The sequence below is a fragment of the Opisthocomus hoazin genome, chromosome 12 (genome assembly GCF_030867145.1).
Source record: "Opisthocomus hoazin isolate bOpiHoa1 chromosome 12, bOpiHoa1.hap1, whole genome shotgun sequence".
NCBI classification, from domain to species: Eukaryota; Metazoa; Chordata; class Aves; order Opisthocomiformes; family Opisthocomidae; genus Opisthocomus; species Opisthocomus hoazin.
In genome coordinates this window covers 3,004,274-3,020,893 of record NC_134425.1, presented here as the reverse complement: position 1 = coordinate 3,020,893, position 16,620 = coordinate 3,004,274, and the positions used below count along the sequence as shown (strand labels likewise).

At 47.1% G+C, this 16,620-nt stretch overlaps 1 protein-coding gene across 2 annotated transcripts in view; it reads right to left on the bottom strand.

Moving 5' to 3' along the window:
* NFAT5 (nuclear factor of activated T cells 5) overlaps positions 1 to 13,776 on the bottom strand; it is a 71,891-nt gene extending 58,115 nt beyond the window's left edge. The window contains exon 1 of one of the 2 annotated variants that reach the window (XM_075433320.1): positions 13,338 to 13,776. In XM_075433320.1, the coding sequence (XP_075289435.1) occupies positions 13,338 to 13,410 (73 nt within the window). In that variant the 5' untranslated portion in view covers positions 13,411 to 13,776. The remainder of the gene's footprint in view (positions 1 to 13,337) is intronic. The other variant, XM_075433321.1, reaches the window with a different exon arrangement.
* Between the last annotated feature and the right edge of the window lie 2,844 nt (positions 13,777 to 16,620).

Here is a 16,620-nt window from a genome sequence, read left to right as displayed (position 1 = left end):
ATTCAGAGTATCTGTAGATGGTAAAGTAGCAAAAGACTGGAAGCAAGTCTTCCCGCCAGTGCTCCTTTTATTGTCAATACTGGCAGAACTGTATCGCTGCTACAGCAACAGTGGCAGGTTTTCAAAGAAACTGCAGTGTATACAAGGATGTTTTACACAGCCAAACAGAAAAATCTTCCTTCCAGTTCCCTCTGGCTTCAGACAAAAGAAGCAAACCCTAAATCAACATGATTCATGAGCACATAGGGGAAGGCAGATCCATGGTTCTGCCTGCACTAGAAAACTTTATGATTACAAAGTGTACGTTGGTGCAGCTCCACTCAGAAGAATCAGCAGAGGATCCGAGCACTCTGTGTTGATGATGCAGCACTGAACACTGTCAAATCCAAATCTTCCCTGCAAATGCTTCTACTCTAACACCAAAATGCACATTATAGTATGTTAGTGAAGAAGAGAGAATAGTTTGCTGAAAGACAGACACTTCTGTTTTAAAGATGATCAGTAATGTATTGTTAGCCACCAAAGACATTATAATTTTATCACGACTGTAGTATCATTATTTCTTGTACTTAAAAATGAAAGCTGAAAGTTTTCTTGCATTTTTGTCAACCGCAAGCATTAGTACCAAAAATGCTAGTACTAAAAAGACAACTTTGCAAGCATTTCATAACTGAACAGAAATCAGTTACTGCAGTATTCCACTAACCTTCAGAAAAGCTGTTAATATTGAGGATTCAGGGTAGGGTTAAGAAATTAATCCTTTTAAAGTTGAATTTCAACAACTGACAAAGGCATGTGTTAGCTGAATTCTATTTATGGCATTCATCCAAATATCAAATAAAGCTTTCCTGGCTGTGTTTCAGTCAGCCCCATTCACAGCTCAAAGAGTACTTTTATAAATGTAGACAGACAGTATAAATCCTGTGTCTTGTTTGCATCCAACTTTACACATCTCAGGAAGGGAGAACAACATTATTTAGTAATTTTCACTTGAAGAAATGGACCGGTAACGACTTACTGAAAAGTCTGTCCTATGCATTATAAACTCCAGATGAAAACCCAGGAACTCAAAAGATACTACTAAAATACCACAGCGGACAAGGCAGAGCAGCTAAGGACTGACATGACTGCAAGCACATGAACATAACAGGGTACCACTCTGTTAGACAGTTAAACCCTTCAGCAATATTTTGAGAGGCTTTACTCCATACTTTACTCCTTTAAATACATAATATTTAAAGATGCACGTTCCTCTCATAGACAACGTGAAATGGGAGGGTAAAAAAAGTTACAGAAATCAATCCGTTTGCAATACCTTAAGAATTAAAAAATAAATAAATAAATCCAATGTTGCCATGTTTTAGTCTTCCAGCATCCAGGAAACTGAGCTAAGCTTACGTTTGGAAAGAATCCAAATATGATAGGTATGAAAATTCAATTAAGGAATTCAAACAACCTCATTTTGCTATATAACACTGTTTTATACAGTTGTTATAACAACGGCATTTCTTTATTTGTGATTCTATACTAACCTGAATTTTAAGGATAGTTGGTTTTCTCCCCATGTTCACATTCTGTCACTACAAAGACTTCATTTCTCAAATGCTCAAATACAGTATGACCAAAGAATATTAACAACAGCTATTTATTAACCACTTTAAAACATTGCTATTGTTGCAGAATCAAAGTTCACCAGAAACACAGAGGCAATCCAGTGCTCCAGCCAGTTACGCCAGTTCCTTAGGTGCAGTGCCCCATCCGAATTCAGACACACAGAAGCCCACCTGACCCTCCATTTACTATTGTCTCAGCACAATGTTTCTCAGCCTTTCCAAGTTTGCACATTTTTTTCCAATATTATTTTTGCCATCTCTTAGAATAAGAAATGCAACACCAGCAATGAAAAATACATGCACTTTTTTCTTTCGAGGCTATCCAGTATTTGACTTGCAGAATAAAAGTGCACAGGTATTCAGACAGATTTTTAGTACGTTGCAACCATCTCTTGGATTCAGTATTTTATTACAAACCTGAGGGTAGCGGCTAAGTTCATGAGACTTGACGTGTCCTAGTAATTCCTACCATGATGTCTAGCACCTTGAAAACCATCTTCACACCTCCCTCCCTTTACTCATTTTAGTAAGACACTGACATTAAAAGGTATTCTCTTTCATTATCCCCAAAACTGAGAAATACTTATGCTTCCTAACATCATTTTGGCTTCTACTCATAATTCAACTACTATGTTTGATGATAAACACAATTTTTAAAAACAAACATGAAGTAATGTTTAACAAACAGTCCTCCTTGGCACAGTTAAAAGAAAGCTCTGCTGAAAGCCTGACATCTGTAACACCACTTCTAATAAACTGACTAATCAGGTACGTGAAGGAGACGTGTTGTGTGAAAGCAATGGAGCCCAAGACCCTTGTGTCTCACCAACTTCCCTCTCTGGTATCGCAGGATCCCAGATCAGGAGGTAAAACTGCATCAACATTAAAAACCACCGACAGTAACGAGACACAGCCTGGGGGCTTCACACGCCTTTCATACAGTCACAAGGCATCTCGGAGCCTGGCACAGGAGTTTCTGACACGTTTAGCACTAACAGCAGCTACTCTGAACACGCTCGTGCTGGAAACTGGAAAAAAAGAGGAAAGGGAGAAAGAACATTATAAAGAAAAGCCTTTTTAGTGAGCCTCAATGATACAGCAGAAGCATGTGTTATGGACAGCATTTGTTCAAAGCAAGCTTTCACCAAGCACAAGGTCCTATGGTTCCATGCCAGGCTCCACAGCTACAAGCCCTTCATTCTTTCCAACCAGCAGATACAACCAAAACCTCCCTCAGACTGGTTGCTGATACAACCAAACCTCCCTCAGACTGCAGATAAAAACAGATGCAATTAATGAGATGCATACTCAACCAGAGGCACACCTGAAGGAATTTCTCAAGGAAATAAAGATGCAAGTTGTTTGTAAAAACAGGTTTTGAAACTATTAAGCAAGTTCTTCTCCAAGTATGTTCACACATGACTCTCAGGAGACAAGTGGGAACCTAAGCCAACCTTTTCAGGGCAAAACATGGATAAAAGAATCCTTTTTGCACTGCAGAGCTAAAACCCCAATGGAACAGAGGGAGAGCAGCAACAAAGAATCAGTGCTGTAACTGCTCTGGAACTGCCAAGTTATCTAAAACTTAAAGACGGTCGTAACACATCAAATCAAATATTGATTAGCCCTATTGATTAGCCCATATCTCTTCTCTGATAGCAGCAAACTATAGGGAAAGGTTTACAAGAATCAGTTTCGTTTAGAAGAGTATTCCCACTAGAACACCTTCCAAGTTCTGACAATTGGCTACAGACTAACTCTCTAGCAGCTCACGGGCTTACCTAAACAGATACATCCTCTACAAATGTAACAGCTTCTTGAATCATTCAACCTTTTACCACCCAAAACTTCTGTGTTTCCACAATTAAAATAGTGCACAAGGAAAAAAAAGGGGGGGCGGGGGGGGGGGAAATCTGCCTTTCTTATTGCTGCCTTGTCATTGCACTGGGGGTCTCCTATCTCTGAAGTTACAACAAATAACAAATAAGCATGGTCTATTTATCCATGCTATACCGCTTTCATACTCATCACCTTCACCCAAATCTTCTTCAGTTTTGTATCTGCAGTTAAACTGCACAACATCTTGTATATGCTAAACCTTGACATTGATTCAAGCAAAGACAACAGAACAGAAGACGAGGCGACCGAGGTTTGTGGGCATAATTGGCAAGCACGCAGATAAAGATCATGTCTGGGTGGATACAGTGTACTTGTCAAAAGCTTTTGGGGATTCCAACATTCTCCCACTCCCCAATAAAAGGAGCTATCAGTCTGCTACGACCAGCTTCTCAAAAGTCTCACGCTGTTATAGTTAAAGATCTCTTCAGCTCGCTTAAATTGTCTTTCCTTACTGGACTTCTCAAGGGGAAAAAAAACACTGGTGCTCAGAGTTTCTTCAACAGGTAACTAGTATCCCACTACAAACAGTGTTTCTTTCAAACACCCAGAGTACTTCAGCCATCTTTCCTCTACATCTAAAAGCTGAATTCAGTAAAAATAAAGCATGCAGATTCCTTGGCTCAAGAGCAGAAAGGTAGTAATCTTCCTAAATGAATTCTTTTACTATTGTATTAATGTATTGAAATACCTGCACGGCAAGGAGTACTTAAATTTACTCCAAACAACATAATCCCTTCCTTGCTACCACACCTCCAAAAGTACCTTTTTTACTTAAGAGGCAGCAAATAACTGAATTACTGAAGCTTAAACTGAATCCTTTCAAGCCACAAAAGAAGAAACCAAACGATTTCCCCATCTGATTAAAGAGCAACTCCATTCCAGGTGCAGTTCAAGTTTCAAGGTGAGGCAGCTGGCCCTGTCTAGAATTCAAACGCCCTAAGAGAAAAACAAAGTAAGATTTATTCTCAAATGAAATCTGCACACAGGCTAAGGACAGGCACTGATCACACTCACAGACAAGAGATGATGGAAGTTGTTTCTCTGCTGCTAGCAAATGCAGAGAAGAGTTTAAAACTTCTGAATGTGCTGACTGTGCCTGGAGCACGCAACTCCAAGAAGCCCAGAAAGTCACTTCCAAAGGAGCACGCTCTTGATAAACCAGTGTAACCCCCTTTCTTAAGGGAGCAACATGGCAGTCACATCTCCCAAGAGATTTTGAACCTGGTAGATATCATCAGCAAAACTGAAAATACAACACACAAATCTCAGTGTATGTTTCCTACAGGTTTCAGGAAAAAAAATGGGCTATATTCGAAAGGAAAAATCTGACTTAGTGTCCCAATAAGAAAAGAACTGCAACATAACACTAGACATGAGAATTCCTAATGTGGGAAGTCCCAAGCATTCCAACAATAGTAAAAGCTTTTTCAGAATTCACAAACTGACATACACTTAGGGCCATGAAGATGAAGGACTTGGAGCACCTTTCAGACAAACAGAGGCTGAGAGCTGGGACTGTTCAATCTGGAGAAGAGAAGGCTCAACAGTGTCTTACCCGGGTGCAGAAACACCTGATGGGAGGGAATGAGAGGCTCTTCTCAGTGGTGCCCAGTGACAGGACAAGAGGTAATGGGTACCAACCAAAACACATTAAATTCCATCTTAATTGTCTTAACCATGAAGGTAGCCAAACACTGGCACAGGTTGGCCAGAAAGGTTGTGGAGTCTCCACACATGCAGACAGTCAAAACCCAACTGGACACAGGCCCAGGCAAACTGCTCTCGCTGGCACAGCTTGAGCGGGGCGGGTTGGATTAGACAATCTCAAGAGGTCCCTGCCAACCTTAACGGCTGCGTGACTGAAAGCTGGCACTGCCTCCAGAAGCATTCGCCCTGCTCCTCTCCCACGCCCTGCACAACTGGGACATCCGATCATTTTCAGAAGTTTAACTTCAATCAGATTCCTGGGGTCTGCAGCATTTACTTACGAGATATAACCAAGACTATTAGGAACTGTAATTAAAAGATCCTCAGTGAGTCTGCTTTAATAGGAATACACATTCCAAGCTAGGCCACCTTTTCCCCCCCTTAAGAAACAAAAAAATACTTAAATATTTTAAAACAGGAGACCTCCTCATTCCTAATATTAAACTAAAGAGAGAGCAGCCTTGAAGTGGAAGACAAGAAATATTTCTTCACCAAGTATACAACTGGACAGTGGAATTGCTTGGTGAATCCAAAAACTAACAGAGTCAAAAAAGAACGCCAAGAGTAAAAAAAAGAACTGAGTAAGCTTCTAAATAGTCCTGTTCTATCCCAAACAGCTGAACATCTACACACACACCCACAAAGCAACCTCACCACAAAGGCAGACATACCCGAACGGTGCAACACGCGTTGCTAGTGGGACTCGTGTTACTCCAGCACACACACGTGCGGTGCTGCCTGGCGCGAGTTCTGCTACGGCCTGCAGCTCCGAAGGAGCCGCTGCCGTCACCAGCGCTCTCCGAGGACAAGCACTGAGGGAAGCAGAATGTAATTTTAACAGAGGCACACTGTCACTTACAACTCGCATCCTCCTGCCCCACTTTACGAAGCAGCTTGCATGCCCACGCTCAGTTAAGAGTCATATTAGTAGGTCAAGTTCCCCTATGCACAAGAAAGCAGAAACTGTTGGAGTTAGCAGAAGCTACTGAACTCTGCAGCTTATCATTAACCAATGGCTCTGTAGTGCTACTATCAAAACTTAAGATTCTTCTGCTGAGTGAATCCATTAAAAAAAATAATTACGCCTCTAGACAACGAGAGACTGAAATAACTGGCTTGTAATGTCAGTTTTTTCTGAACGAGAGTGGAACTTCAATATTTGGAAACTTTTTATTACTGTCTTTACATCTCTTTCCTTCCTATAAGCTTCATCTTGTCTGGGCACTAACAGGAATTGCTATTCATCTTCCTTTTGTTCACCAAACAGCCAGAATTTCACCACAACTCAACCCTGCTTTTAGTATCAAAGCTCTGCATTACTTCAGCATATTTCATTAGTTTTATAAACTCTGTAAAGTGACCCTGAAATCCTTCGTAATTATTTACACAGCAAGTGTAAAACCTTTCCAGCTGCTGGAGGGACAACTAATCAATGGAAATTGGAGAACCATTCTTCACAGCGTGTTTACGTAAATACGAAAGCGTCCCTCTTAGGCCAGTGCGGTGATATTCGCCATACAGATCACTAACAACTACACGACTCAGTAACGTAACATAACTGTACATTTCCCACACTGCTGAAAGCACCACATGCTTTTGGAAATAGCAGTTACTTAAGATTTTACTATGTGCCCATTAGAATCGGCTGTTTCAACACAGTTCAAAGTTAGATCTGAGAGTTCATTTCAGTCAGTTCCTAAAATAATTGCTGTACTTGCTGATGAGAAAGCCAAAACTTGTCTGAATCACCTTACTCTTTACATAGACACACAGCAGATAATGAAGGTGATAAACTGCACAGACATGACCACACTCCTTACTTCACCTGCACTTTGGCCACTTGTCAATTCCTGCTAGGGTTTACCAGCACATCCAAACTCCAGAATGAGTTCAGGTCACTGCCTTCTTGTATAAAAGAAAGCATTACCTCTCTTTCATCTTCTCCAACTCAGAAGTAGTACATTTCCACTTTAAGTAATCTGTGTGTCGGCACAAAACTCGGATCAAGGCTCCGGGCTGACAATCATTTTTAGTCACCAGACCCCTAAAGGTAACTAGGCTGCCGAAAACTTTATAAATAGAGATTAGATGCTTTACAAAACTCAAAAAAAATCTTAACCTACAACATAGGAAACAGACGATAAAAAATTCTACTTCTTGACTATACCAAACAGCAGTATCCTATGAGCAGCTACAATGGATTTGAAATATGCAGATCCCGAACTAACTGAAGCACAAGTAATCTTGACTCCTAATCGTTTCATATTCTAAAATTTTTCAGATCTTTATTACAGCAAGCGTCAAAACCACGCAAAGAACTTTCCAGAACAAAACAAAGTATAAGGGATTCCAAGTGGCATAACTTCACATCAATGAAGAATACGATGAATCGAAAAAAGAAAGACTAAGGTGGGAGGAAAGGAAGTATTGGGAAAGAGCCTCTAAAGCCTGTCAGCAATCAGGAATAGCTGCACAGTAACTCCAGACAGTTTTCCAGCCTCTGGGTCTCTCAGAACCCCTCCACATCGCTGGATGAAAAGACATAATAAAATGCACCCATGTGAATTTGCAAGTGGAAGAAGTCTGAACCCAAGGCATCGGACTGCAGAGAACCACACGTTCACAGCCTGCAGTCTTCAGCAGCACCCCTCGCCCAGGAGCAGCCCCGGCTGACAAAGCACCAGAGCCCATTTCCCTGTCAAACAGAACGCTGCAAAGTACCTTGACGCTGGCCATGCTCATGCTGAGATCTCGCTAAGTCCAGTCCTCACTAAATCCAGCTCCTCACTGACATATTCAGATCCTTCCACGGGACTGAAATATATTCTCTCCAATCACGGTTTCTCTGAATATTTAAATTTAAACGGAACAAGGGAATTGGGCAATGTATGGAGATTTGCCAACAGAAAAAATCTACAACTTCCGTAGAATTAAGAGTGTCCAAAACAAGTAGAGTTGACGATGAAAAAATCCCACTAGTCTTAGAACTAAATAAAAAGCTTACTTAAATCTTCTTAATCTCCCCTACTCGTTGATCCACACCACACAATTACACTCAAACAGGCAGCAAAGCAGAACCCACGGCAAGAACAGTCTCATGCCCTGCCATCCCCACCTGCGCAGGAGAGGTGAGCGGCATCCTGCCTGGCTTCCCCAACTCCAGAAACGCGTTCCCTCACCTCTCCCCAAGAAACCAGCCCAGGCAGGAAGCCTGGCTCTCCTGGTCTCGGCATAGGCACAGCAAACGCAACGCAAGATGCAACGTGCGGAGCATTTCTTGCCGTGGCACGGCCAGTTTAGCAGTTCTACCTCATCTGCTACCTCCTCCACCACTTAATCTGAGTCCTCGAAACTCCCCTTCTTGTCCTGACACCACTACTTGTGCAGCTGCCCAGTAAACTAGACCAGGGAGTAGAGCAATGGCAGAAAATCCTATCAGAAGTACAATATATTCATTCTAGATTGGTTTCCTAATCCCATTCATCTTGCAGTCACAAAAAAACAATTGTGCTGGCACAATTCAGAGAACAGTACACGGGTGAGAACAGACGGCAGGGAAAAAGGTCTGTTTGAACAGCACTGTCACTGGAATATTCAAATTACAGCGTGAAAAGCTGTGAATTCAAAATCCTCCCCCCAGCACCACACAACCATCTTGCAGCAGCGCATTCCATAGTTCTGTTTTTAAAGCCAACAAGCTACTACGAGTCAAAGTAGAAATGGACATTTACAAAGCTGACACAACTTCAGAAACTTTGGTAGAATTCATTTCAGTTGGCTTAAGTCAGAATGTCCCAGGGGCTGCTGGAAGAGCTGCATGGGGCGGATGTACGCAGCCCGTCCCCGACACAGCCCTCAGCGCAGTTTGTCCTGCATGGCACTTTCTGGGAGCTACAAAGAGAAGCTAAGTATTATTTCTATTCCTAAAACCTGCTAATACTAGTTCGAAAGTTACGCTCTGACTATTTTTACAAAGCAACTGTTACACCCACTCCCGTAGTTCAGCCACTGTCTTACTAGTTATCCCTTGGATCACGGAAAGAAAAAACTTCTGGTAGGGGAAAAAAAGAATCATCAAAAACCACGTGTTGTATCAACAGTTCTCAGTGAGCACAAGTAGATTACCGTCATTTAACATTTAACCATGGAGGAAAATTGAGTTCTGACTGTATGACATTTTTAGGGCAAACAAGCTATTTAGGAGATTACGAACATTCTTCCTGTTGCTTCCAAGTTCCAGAAGGTCTCCCAGCATTACAGATAGTCAGCGGCGTAAAGCAAAACGGGGGGGGTGAATAAAAAGTTCTGATTGTACTTGCTGCAAAAATGCAACTTTATTAGTACACTCATTACTTCGTAATTGTTCAAAGTGAATGTATTAGCTAAATTAATCACACATTTAATCAGTTCAGATTTAGTACCCTACATTTGACGAACTCCTTTAATCACAGTTTTTCACCTCTGCCTGTTTACAGCGAGCAGCTAACGATATTTGAATGTTGCATATGATATTCAGTCAGAGAGCAACTAGCCTCAAGGTTTTAAGTTTTATGCTTCAGTGATTTTTCTACTACGTTACTAATTTGTACGCACATATGGGTTGTTTTATCTCAAAAAGGACAGTATGTTATGTAAAGATGGGAATTAAACACACTACATTCTAAACATTTTCAGCATTCAAAATTGCATACATTTTTTATATCTCTTCTCTTTTTACTAGGTGATACCATCCTTCTACAATGGTAACAAAGCATATACCTTTTTTTAATATTGATTATACATAAAAAGTCGGGGTTTCGTCCTTAGCAGAAGTCAATTCCTCAGGAGCTGGGGGGATGAGCGTGAGCAACAGGCCTCGGAATCAACACTTTGCTTTTCTTTTAACAGCTATAACCAGTCATATTCCAAAGGCCTGCAACTTAAATACAGCTTCACCATCATCTTAAGCCAATATAAGCTGGCACTGCTGCTGAAAGAAATAGTCCCACCCCTCCCCACTGCTAGTTTTCACATGTCCTTTCCTAGAGTCAGCACCAGCCACTCACAAAGACCCACAGCAAACAGGACTAGAATACTCACCTAGTTAAAAATCAACATTTCTTTTCCCGCTTTCCTTTTTGTTGTTGGGGCGGCAGGGTGAGAAGGAATAAGGGAAAAGCTGAGGTCATTTTAACATGCTCAGTTCCCCAATCCAGTGCGCTGCAAGGCCACGTAAGTGTTGCCACGAGCAGAGCAGCAAGGAGAAGACAGGGGACAAGATTGTTTTAACTCAGCAAGTTGGAATTCATAGTGCTTGGAATTGCTCACGAAACCACACCTATAGGAATAAAAACTGGAATATAAAGTATTCAGATACTCAAAGACAAATATTATTTTTCTCAAGCTACACCTAAATCAGAAGAAGTAATTTGAATTATCAGATCAAATTTTAAACAAACGACTCTCCCTTTGTCCATGTTGCCATTTCACCTTGGATCTGCATGCTTTCAGAAGTTTTGCCTAACATTTTTAAAGGAATATGAACAACAAAAACCTTAACTGAAATGGCCATGCAAGCCAACACTTTAACACACGGTGTGGAGGCAGACCAATGATGTAACTCGGTCTGTCCTGGGAATAGGACAAACTATACCATAAAAAAACTGCACTAGCGTAAGCTACACCTTGATTCACTGGGTTTTCAAATATAACTCCACTTCTAAGAGCAGGCAAGCATATTTTAATCAGTATACTACGACTCTTCCACTTTCATTTCAATGAACAAAAGTTTGTATGTTAGAAAACCACAGTTACTCCCAAGAACGCCCCAATCTTACAGCTTCTCTCGCTTTCACGATCTTTGTATTCCCAAAACACCACAGCGATCATCATCGATAAGCTTTTAAGACCAGTCTCGTTAAACCACAACCATCTCGACATGCACACAGGAATGCAATTCGGAGGAAAAGTTACTGGCCCCAATTCAATCGGCGAGTCGGATTCCAAACTGCAGGGTAACTGCATTTCTAAAAGGAGAGCAGTTATGAGAAACTACTTGCTCCTAACACACCCTCATCACAAATGCATATTTGTGGCTTTCGCACTGTGTTCAGACCTTTCCCTTTATCTCATCAGTTGTATTCATACTCTGGCCCAGAGCATTTCTCCACAGGGTAAGTTTATCCGTATCTATCGAGGAAAAAAAAAAAAAGGGCGCACTGAAGTGTGTTCCGATTAATCAGATGACCACTAATACCTTCTCCTAAATCCAGCTAAAAATCATACTAATACACCTCTCAGCAAAGAGGATCACTTAACTATTCATTCTGGAAAAGTATATTCCTTTGTTCTGAATTTTAATTTCAATTAAATTGCATTTCAACTTCACATCTCCTTGATCTTCTATTATGAGAAAATATAAAAAGCAGAGCTTGCTTCAACCTCTTTACAACCGCTCACTGCTTTATACACCTTGATCATACGCCATCTTGTTTGGATCAAGCAGCTCACCACGGCCATGCCGTGGTCCTTCTCTGGACCTTTTCTAGCTCTGAACCCACACCAATGCCACCGGAAGAAAAAATACACTCTTGATTAGTTGGTGTGGGATCATTTTCCTACCTGAAACACACATTCAACCATTGCATTAAATATAAAAAATTTTGAGAATTCACAGCAGGATCTGTGAGTTCACAAGTTCAGCTCAATTAAGCATGAGTTGAAGAAGCTGCACAACTTACATGGAACCCTTTTATTTTAAATGCTTTATAAATTACTTCAGCAGTGCACAATTTTCAAATTTCCAGTATCATAAATGATAATTTTGATGGGGTTTTATCACCTGTATTTTTCTTAAACTGGAACTGCCCTCCTTCAAAATACTCCATCCTTTCTATTGCCCTCACTAGGACTGAAGCCCGCTGGAATACACACGTTAGGTAACAGGAGAGCCCTAAACCCCTGTAGTAGCATCTTGAAAAAAATCTACAAACTCTTACGCATTGGTGATAATTTTAAGATCTCTGAACAGTGAGACAGTGACTTAGAGTACTTTGAGAGCTTTAAAGATGCGCTTTGATTCGTTAAAGTCTTTTTATTTCTTCTAGCTTCAGCCCTAACAACAGACAACTCGGAGTCAATGAGCATATTATGCTTAGCTCCAAAAAATTCTAAAAAAGTTGCATCTTCCCTGTAGCAGTATGCAACTCCGATTCGCCACCTTCACTTCAGGGTAATAAAAGACTTTCCGTTTCTTTTGCCACACACCCCCACAACCGCTCCCCCTCCGCCGGACTGCGGGCAGATACCTCCAGCAAACCAGCAGCAGCGGCTTTCCAGTCTTTGAAATAAGAGAAAACGAGTTAAGAACTTGGGTGATTTGTAACGTTCCTCCCACCACGCACAGCCTTACGCTTGTCAAAACCTAAAATTCAGAGGTTACGAAAACAGGCGCTGGGTTCGTTTACTCCCAGCATTCCCGACATTCCGCCCCGGTCTCGGCTTCCCCCAGCTCCCCGGTACCGCGCTGCCAACCACGGCTCCGCTTCCCGGGCTCGCTGCCGGTTCCCAACCCAAACCCGCCCCTTCCACTCCGACCCGTTTCCGAGCAGCTCGACCAGGAGCTCCGGGGACACCCCCATTCCCCGCTCCCCGTTAACTCCCAACTTCCAGGCCGAAGCGCCGGGCTCCGGGAGGGCTCGGCCCGCGTCCCCGCCGCCCAACGGCGAGGTAAACAGGGCGGCGAGCGGAGGATGAGGGAAGGGCGGGAGGGAGGCCGGAGGCGCGGCCGCGCAGCCCCCCGCCGCGGTGCCGCTCCCGGTGCAGGGGGGGCCCCGAGCGCAGGAACCTGTCCGGACACATTCTTGAGGCCGCCGCGGCCGGGCCAGGAATGCGGCCGGGGGAGCCGGGCTCAGCCCCAGCGCGGGCCCCCTCACGGCGGGGAGCCGGCGGCCGAGCATCCCGAGGGGGGGGAACCTCGGGGCGGGCGAAGCTCCCCAGGAGAAGGCGGGGGAGGGGGGACGCGCGGGCCCGGGCGGCGAGGCCCGGCCGTTAAGCGGCGGTTAACGGGGCGGTCACGGCAGCCCCCCCCACCCCCCCACCCCCGGCGGCCCCGCCTCCCCGGCCCGGTGCCACACTCACCCTTGGAGTAGAGGGACTTGGGGGACTCGAGGTCGAGGTCGGCGCTGAGCAGAGAGATGAAGTCCGAGGGCATCGCAGCTCCGCGGCCCGGCAGGGGCGAGGGGGGCGGCGGGAGGTGGGGGGGGGGGGCCGGGCCGGGAGGGGGGGGGTGCTGCCTCCGCCGCCCCGGGGTGGGGAGGGGAGACACCGGCAGGCGAGAGCGCGCCGCTCCGCACGTCGGGGCCGCGGATCGGACCGGGTCGGGCCAGACCGGGGGGGTGGGGGAGAGGGAAAGGAGGGCTCCGCTCGCCGTCGGGACCGGGCGCCGCCACCCGCCGCCGCTGACAGGAACCGGCTGCTGCCAACGGAACGCGCCCGACCGCCCCCTCCGTTACCGCTCTGCGCCTGCGCGGCCGCCGGGGAGGGGGGCGCAGAAAAGGAACCCCAGCGCCGCGGGCCCGCGCATGCGCCCCCGGCGGGCGGGCAGACGCGGCGACGGAACAGCCCTGCCAGCAAGCCCTGCGCGCCTGCGCGGAGCCGCCCGCGGCCGCGCGCCCCCTGCGCCCGCCGCCAGCGCCGCACCGCGCACGCGCGAGCGCGAAGCGGGGGGCGGTGGGGCCGCCGGGCGGAAGAGCCGCCGCGGTGGCGGGGGGCGCGGAAGCGTCTAGAATGGGGCGGGGGGGGGCGGGGCGGGAAGGGGCCTGCGGCGCTGAGGGGAGCCAGGGGACAGCCCCGGGCGGCCTCCGGCTCCTGAGGCCGCAGGTTGAGGGGTGCCCGTGTGAGGCGAGGGGCGGCCGTGGTGCCCCTGGCTGGCGGCTGCCGAGTAGGCCCCAAAGGCCTAAGGAAAAAGGTTTTGCTTCCAGGCCTGTCCCTACTACGCGGGAGCCCTCCCCAAAGTAAACCAGCCGCGGGGCCCCCCGTCGCGGTGCCTTCCTCACCCGGTGCGGGAGGAGGCGAGGGGCTCGCGCAGCCGGGGCTGGCTGTGGTTCTGGGGCAGCAGCCGTGGCACCTCCATCTGCCACGGCCTGCCAGGGCTTGGCCGCCCTCGGTGCCCTGCCGTCGAAATGCAGCGCGCAAAGAGTGTGGCCGAGCAAGCTCCGGTTTATATTGTGCCGAATAACGATGCAGATACTTCCAAGAAAACAAAATATGGGAAGAGTGTTGACAGTGTGACTTAATTAAGTGAAAGAAAGTTGGCATACACCATAAGTAACCCAGATCTGGGTAATGTAGAGACCATGAGTATAAAAGGTGAGGGAGTTTGGGAGCCCTTTCCCTGACTAAGAAGGTGTAAGAAGCAGGAGGGAGAGGTCACCCACACAGATTTACAATTACTTTTCCAAGGTGATAAAAGCCTGCTTTGGAAATGGGGAAGGGATTGGAAAGCAGGAGGGCTTGCCGTGTGAGTGAACGGAGGTGCTGGGCAACTGCTTAAGCTGTGAAAAATGGAGGAGGAAGGAGCTGTGAACAGCTGACGCATGCCTCTGGCTCGGCAGAGGGTCCGGTTTCCCCGCGGGGACTGTGTCACCAGAAGGTTGGCTCCCGTCCCTCCTGCAGCCGGCTCCCATGCCAGTCCGCTCTCAGATCCTGGCGAACTGTGTCCAGTTCTGGGCTCCCCAGTTCAAGAAAGATGAGGAGCTACTGGAGAGAGTCCAGCGGAGGGCTACAAGGATGAGGAGGGGCCTGGAGCATCTCTCCTATGAGGAAAGGCTGAGGGAGCTGGGCTTGTTCAGCCTGGAGAAGAGAAGGCTGAGAGGGGACCTTAGAAATGCTTACAAATATCTGCAGGGTGGGTGTCAGGAGGACGGGGCCAGACTCTTTCCAGTGGTGCCCAGTGACAGGACAAGGGGCAACGGGCACAAACTGAAGCAGAGGAAGTTCTGTCTGAACACGAGGGAGAACTTCTTCCCTCTGAGGGTGACGGAGCCCTGGCCCAGGCTGCCCAGGGAGGCTGTGGAGTCTCCTTCTCTGGAGATATTCCAGCCCCGCCTGGACGCGGTGCTGTGCAGCCTGCTCTGGGTGACCCTGCTTGGGCAGGGGGTTGGGCTGGGTGACCCACAGAGGTCCCTTCCAACCCCGACCATTCTGTGATTCTGTGAAATCGCTCTCCAAAAACACTCAGCAGCTTGCAGAACCTTGCCACACCCCACCAGCCAGGACAGCGGGGCATGGGGGGCTCCTGGAGACGCCTCCAGTTCCGTCTACCACCTGTTGCCAGCTGGTCAGTTCGTCACCGCGCAGCAGCCTCCTGCCCAGTGTATTCACCAGGCGTCCGACCGCACTCCTGCGCTGGCGGCACTGGTGCTTTGGTGCTTCGAGCACCGGGGTTTCATTCCACCGTGTTGCCCACGCAAGCAAGGCGCCGAGACGGTGCAGTCGGTTTGGGCTGGCACGCGCACGGCATCCCGCTTTCACAGCCCTGCGGAGGAATGATGGCAGCCGCGTGCTACGCGTTCGGTGTTATTTGAAGCCGGGTATCTCTTTCATCCCAGACGTGCTGCTTTAATCCCCCAGAGCTGTGCTGGCTTTTCCTCTCCTCTGCCTGACTTCATCGTCATTTGTGGCGTTTCGAGAGGGCACGGTGCTCGAGCCATGGAGTACGTCTGCGGATTTCAGCACTGTCCGAGGGCTCATTTGTGTCCAGACTCTTAACATCCTTTCCTGTCACCGCTTACCCTACCGTTATCTCCTGTTTATGCCCCTTTCATGTCCTCACCAATTACAGTTTTGCTCCAACTCGTGCTCAGGTGTGTAAGGATTTGTCCAGCAAGGCTCTCCACCTTTTCCTTAAGGAGTCACCTCGTCGCCTGCGCCGGGGGGAGTGGGGAAGCACGTCTGCCGAGCAGAAGCCATCACGCCGGGGCCATGCCGGTGTCCAGTCCCCTGCCCGAGGTGTGCCTCCCTCGAGCGTGGTGGTCTGCGGGACCCTTCCCCGGGCGGTTGCAGCCTGGACGCGGCCGCCCTGTTCCCTGGGGAGCACTTGTTATCGCACACCGTAGTTCCCGTGCTGCTTCAGGGTGCTCAGCAGCACTCACCAATACAGTCAAAAAAATACAATTGTTATTAAATGTGTTATTTTTATCATGTCTACAGAGCATTTCTGAGGCGGAACCAGAGAAAGCAAGGTGCTTTTCGTTCCTTCACCGCAAGTACAATCGTCCCTGGGAACAGTCCTGGCCGCTTCTGTGCTGCCATGTGAAACGAGCAGCACTCGTGCATTTTGCTCAGTGCAGGCTGTCGAGGCCTCCTGGACCCATCCCCGGCTGCTTGCTGCTGCCGGCAGAGCTGTGCTTCTTGCCTTTCG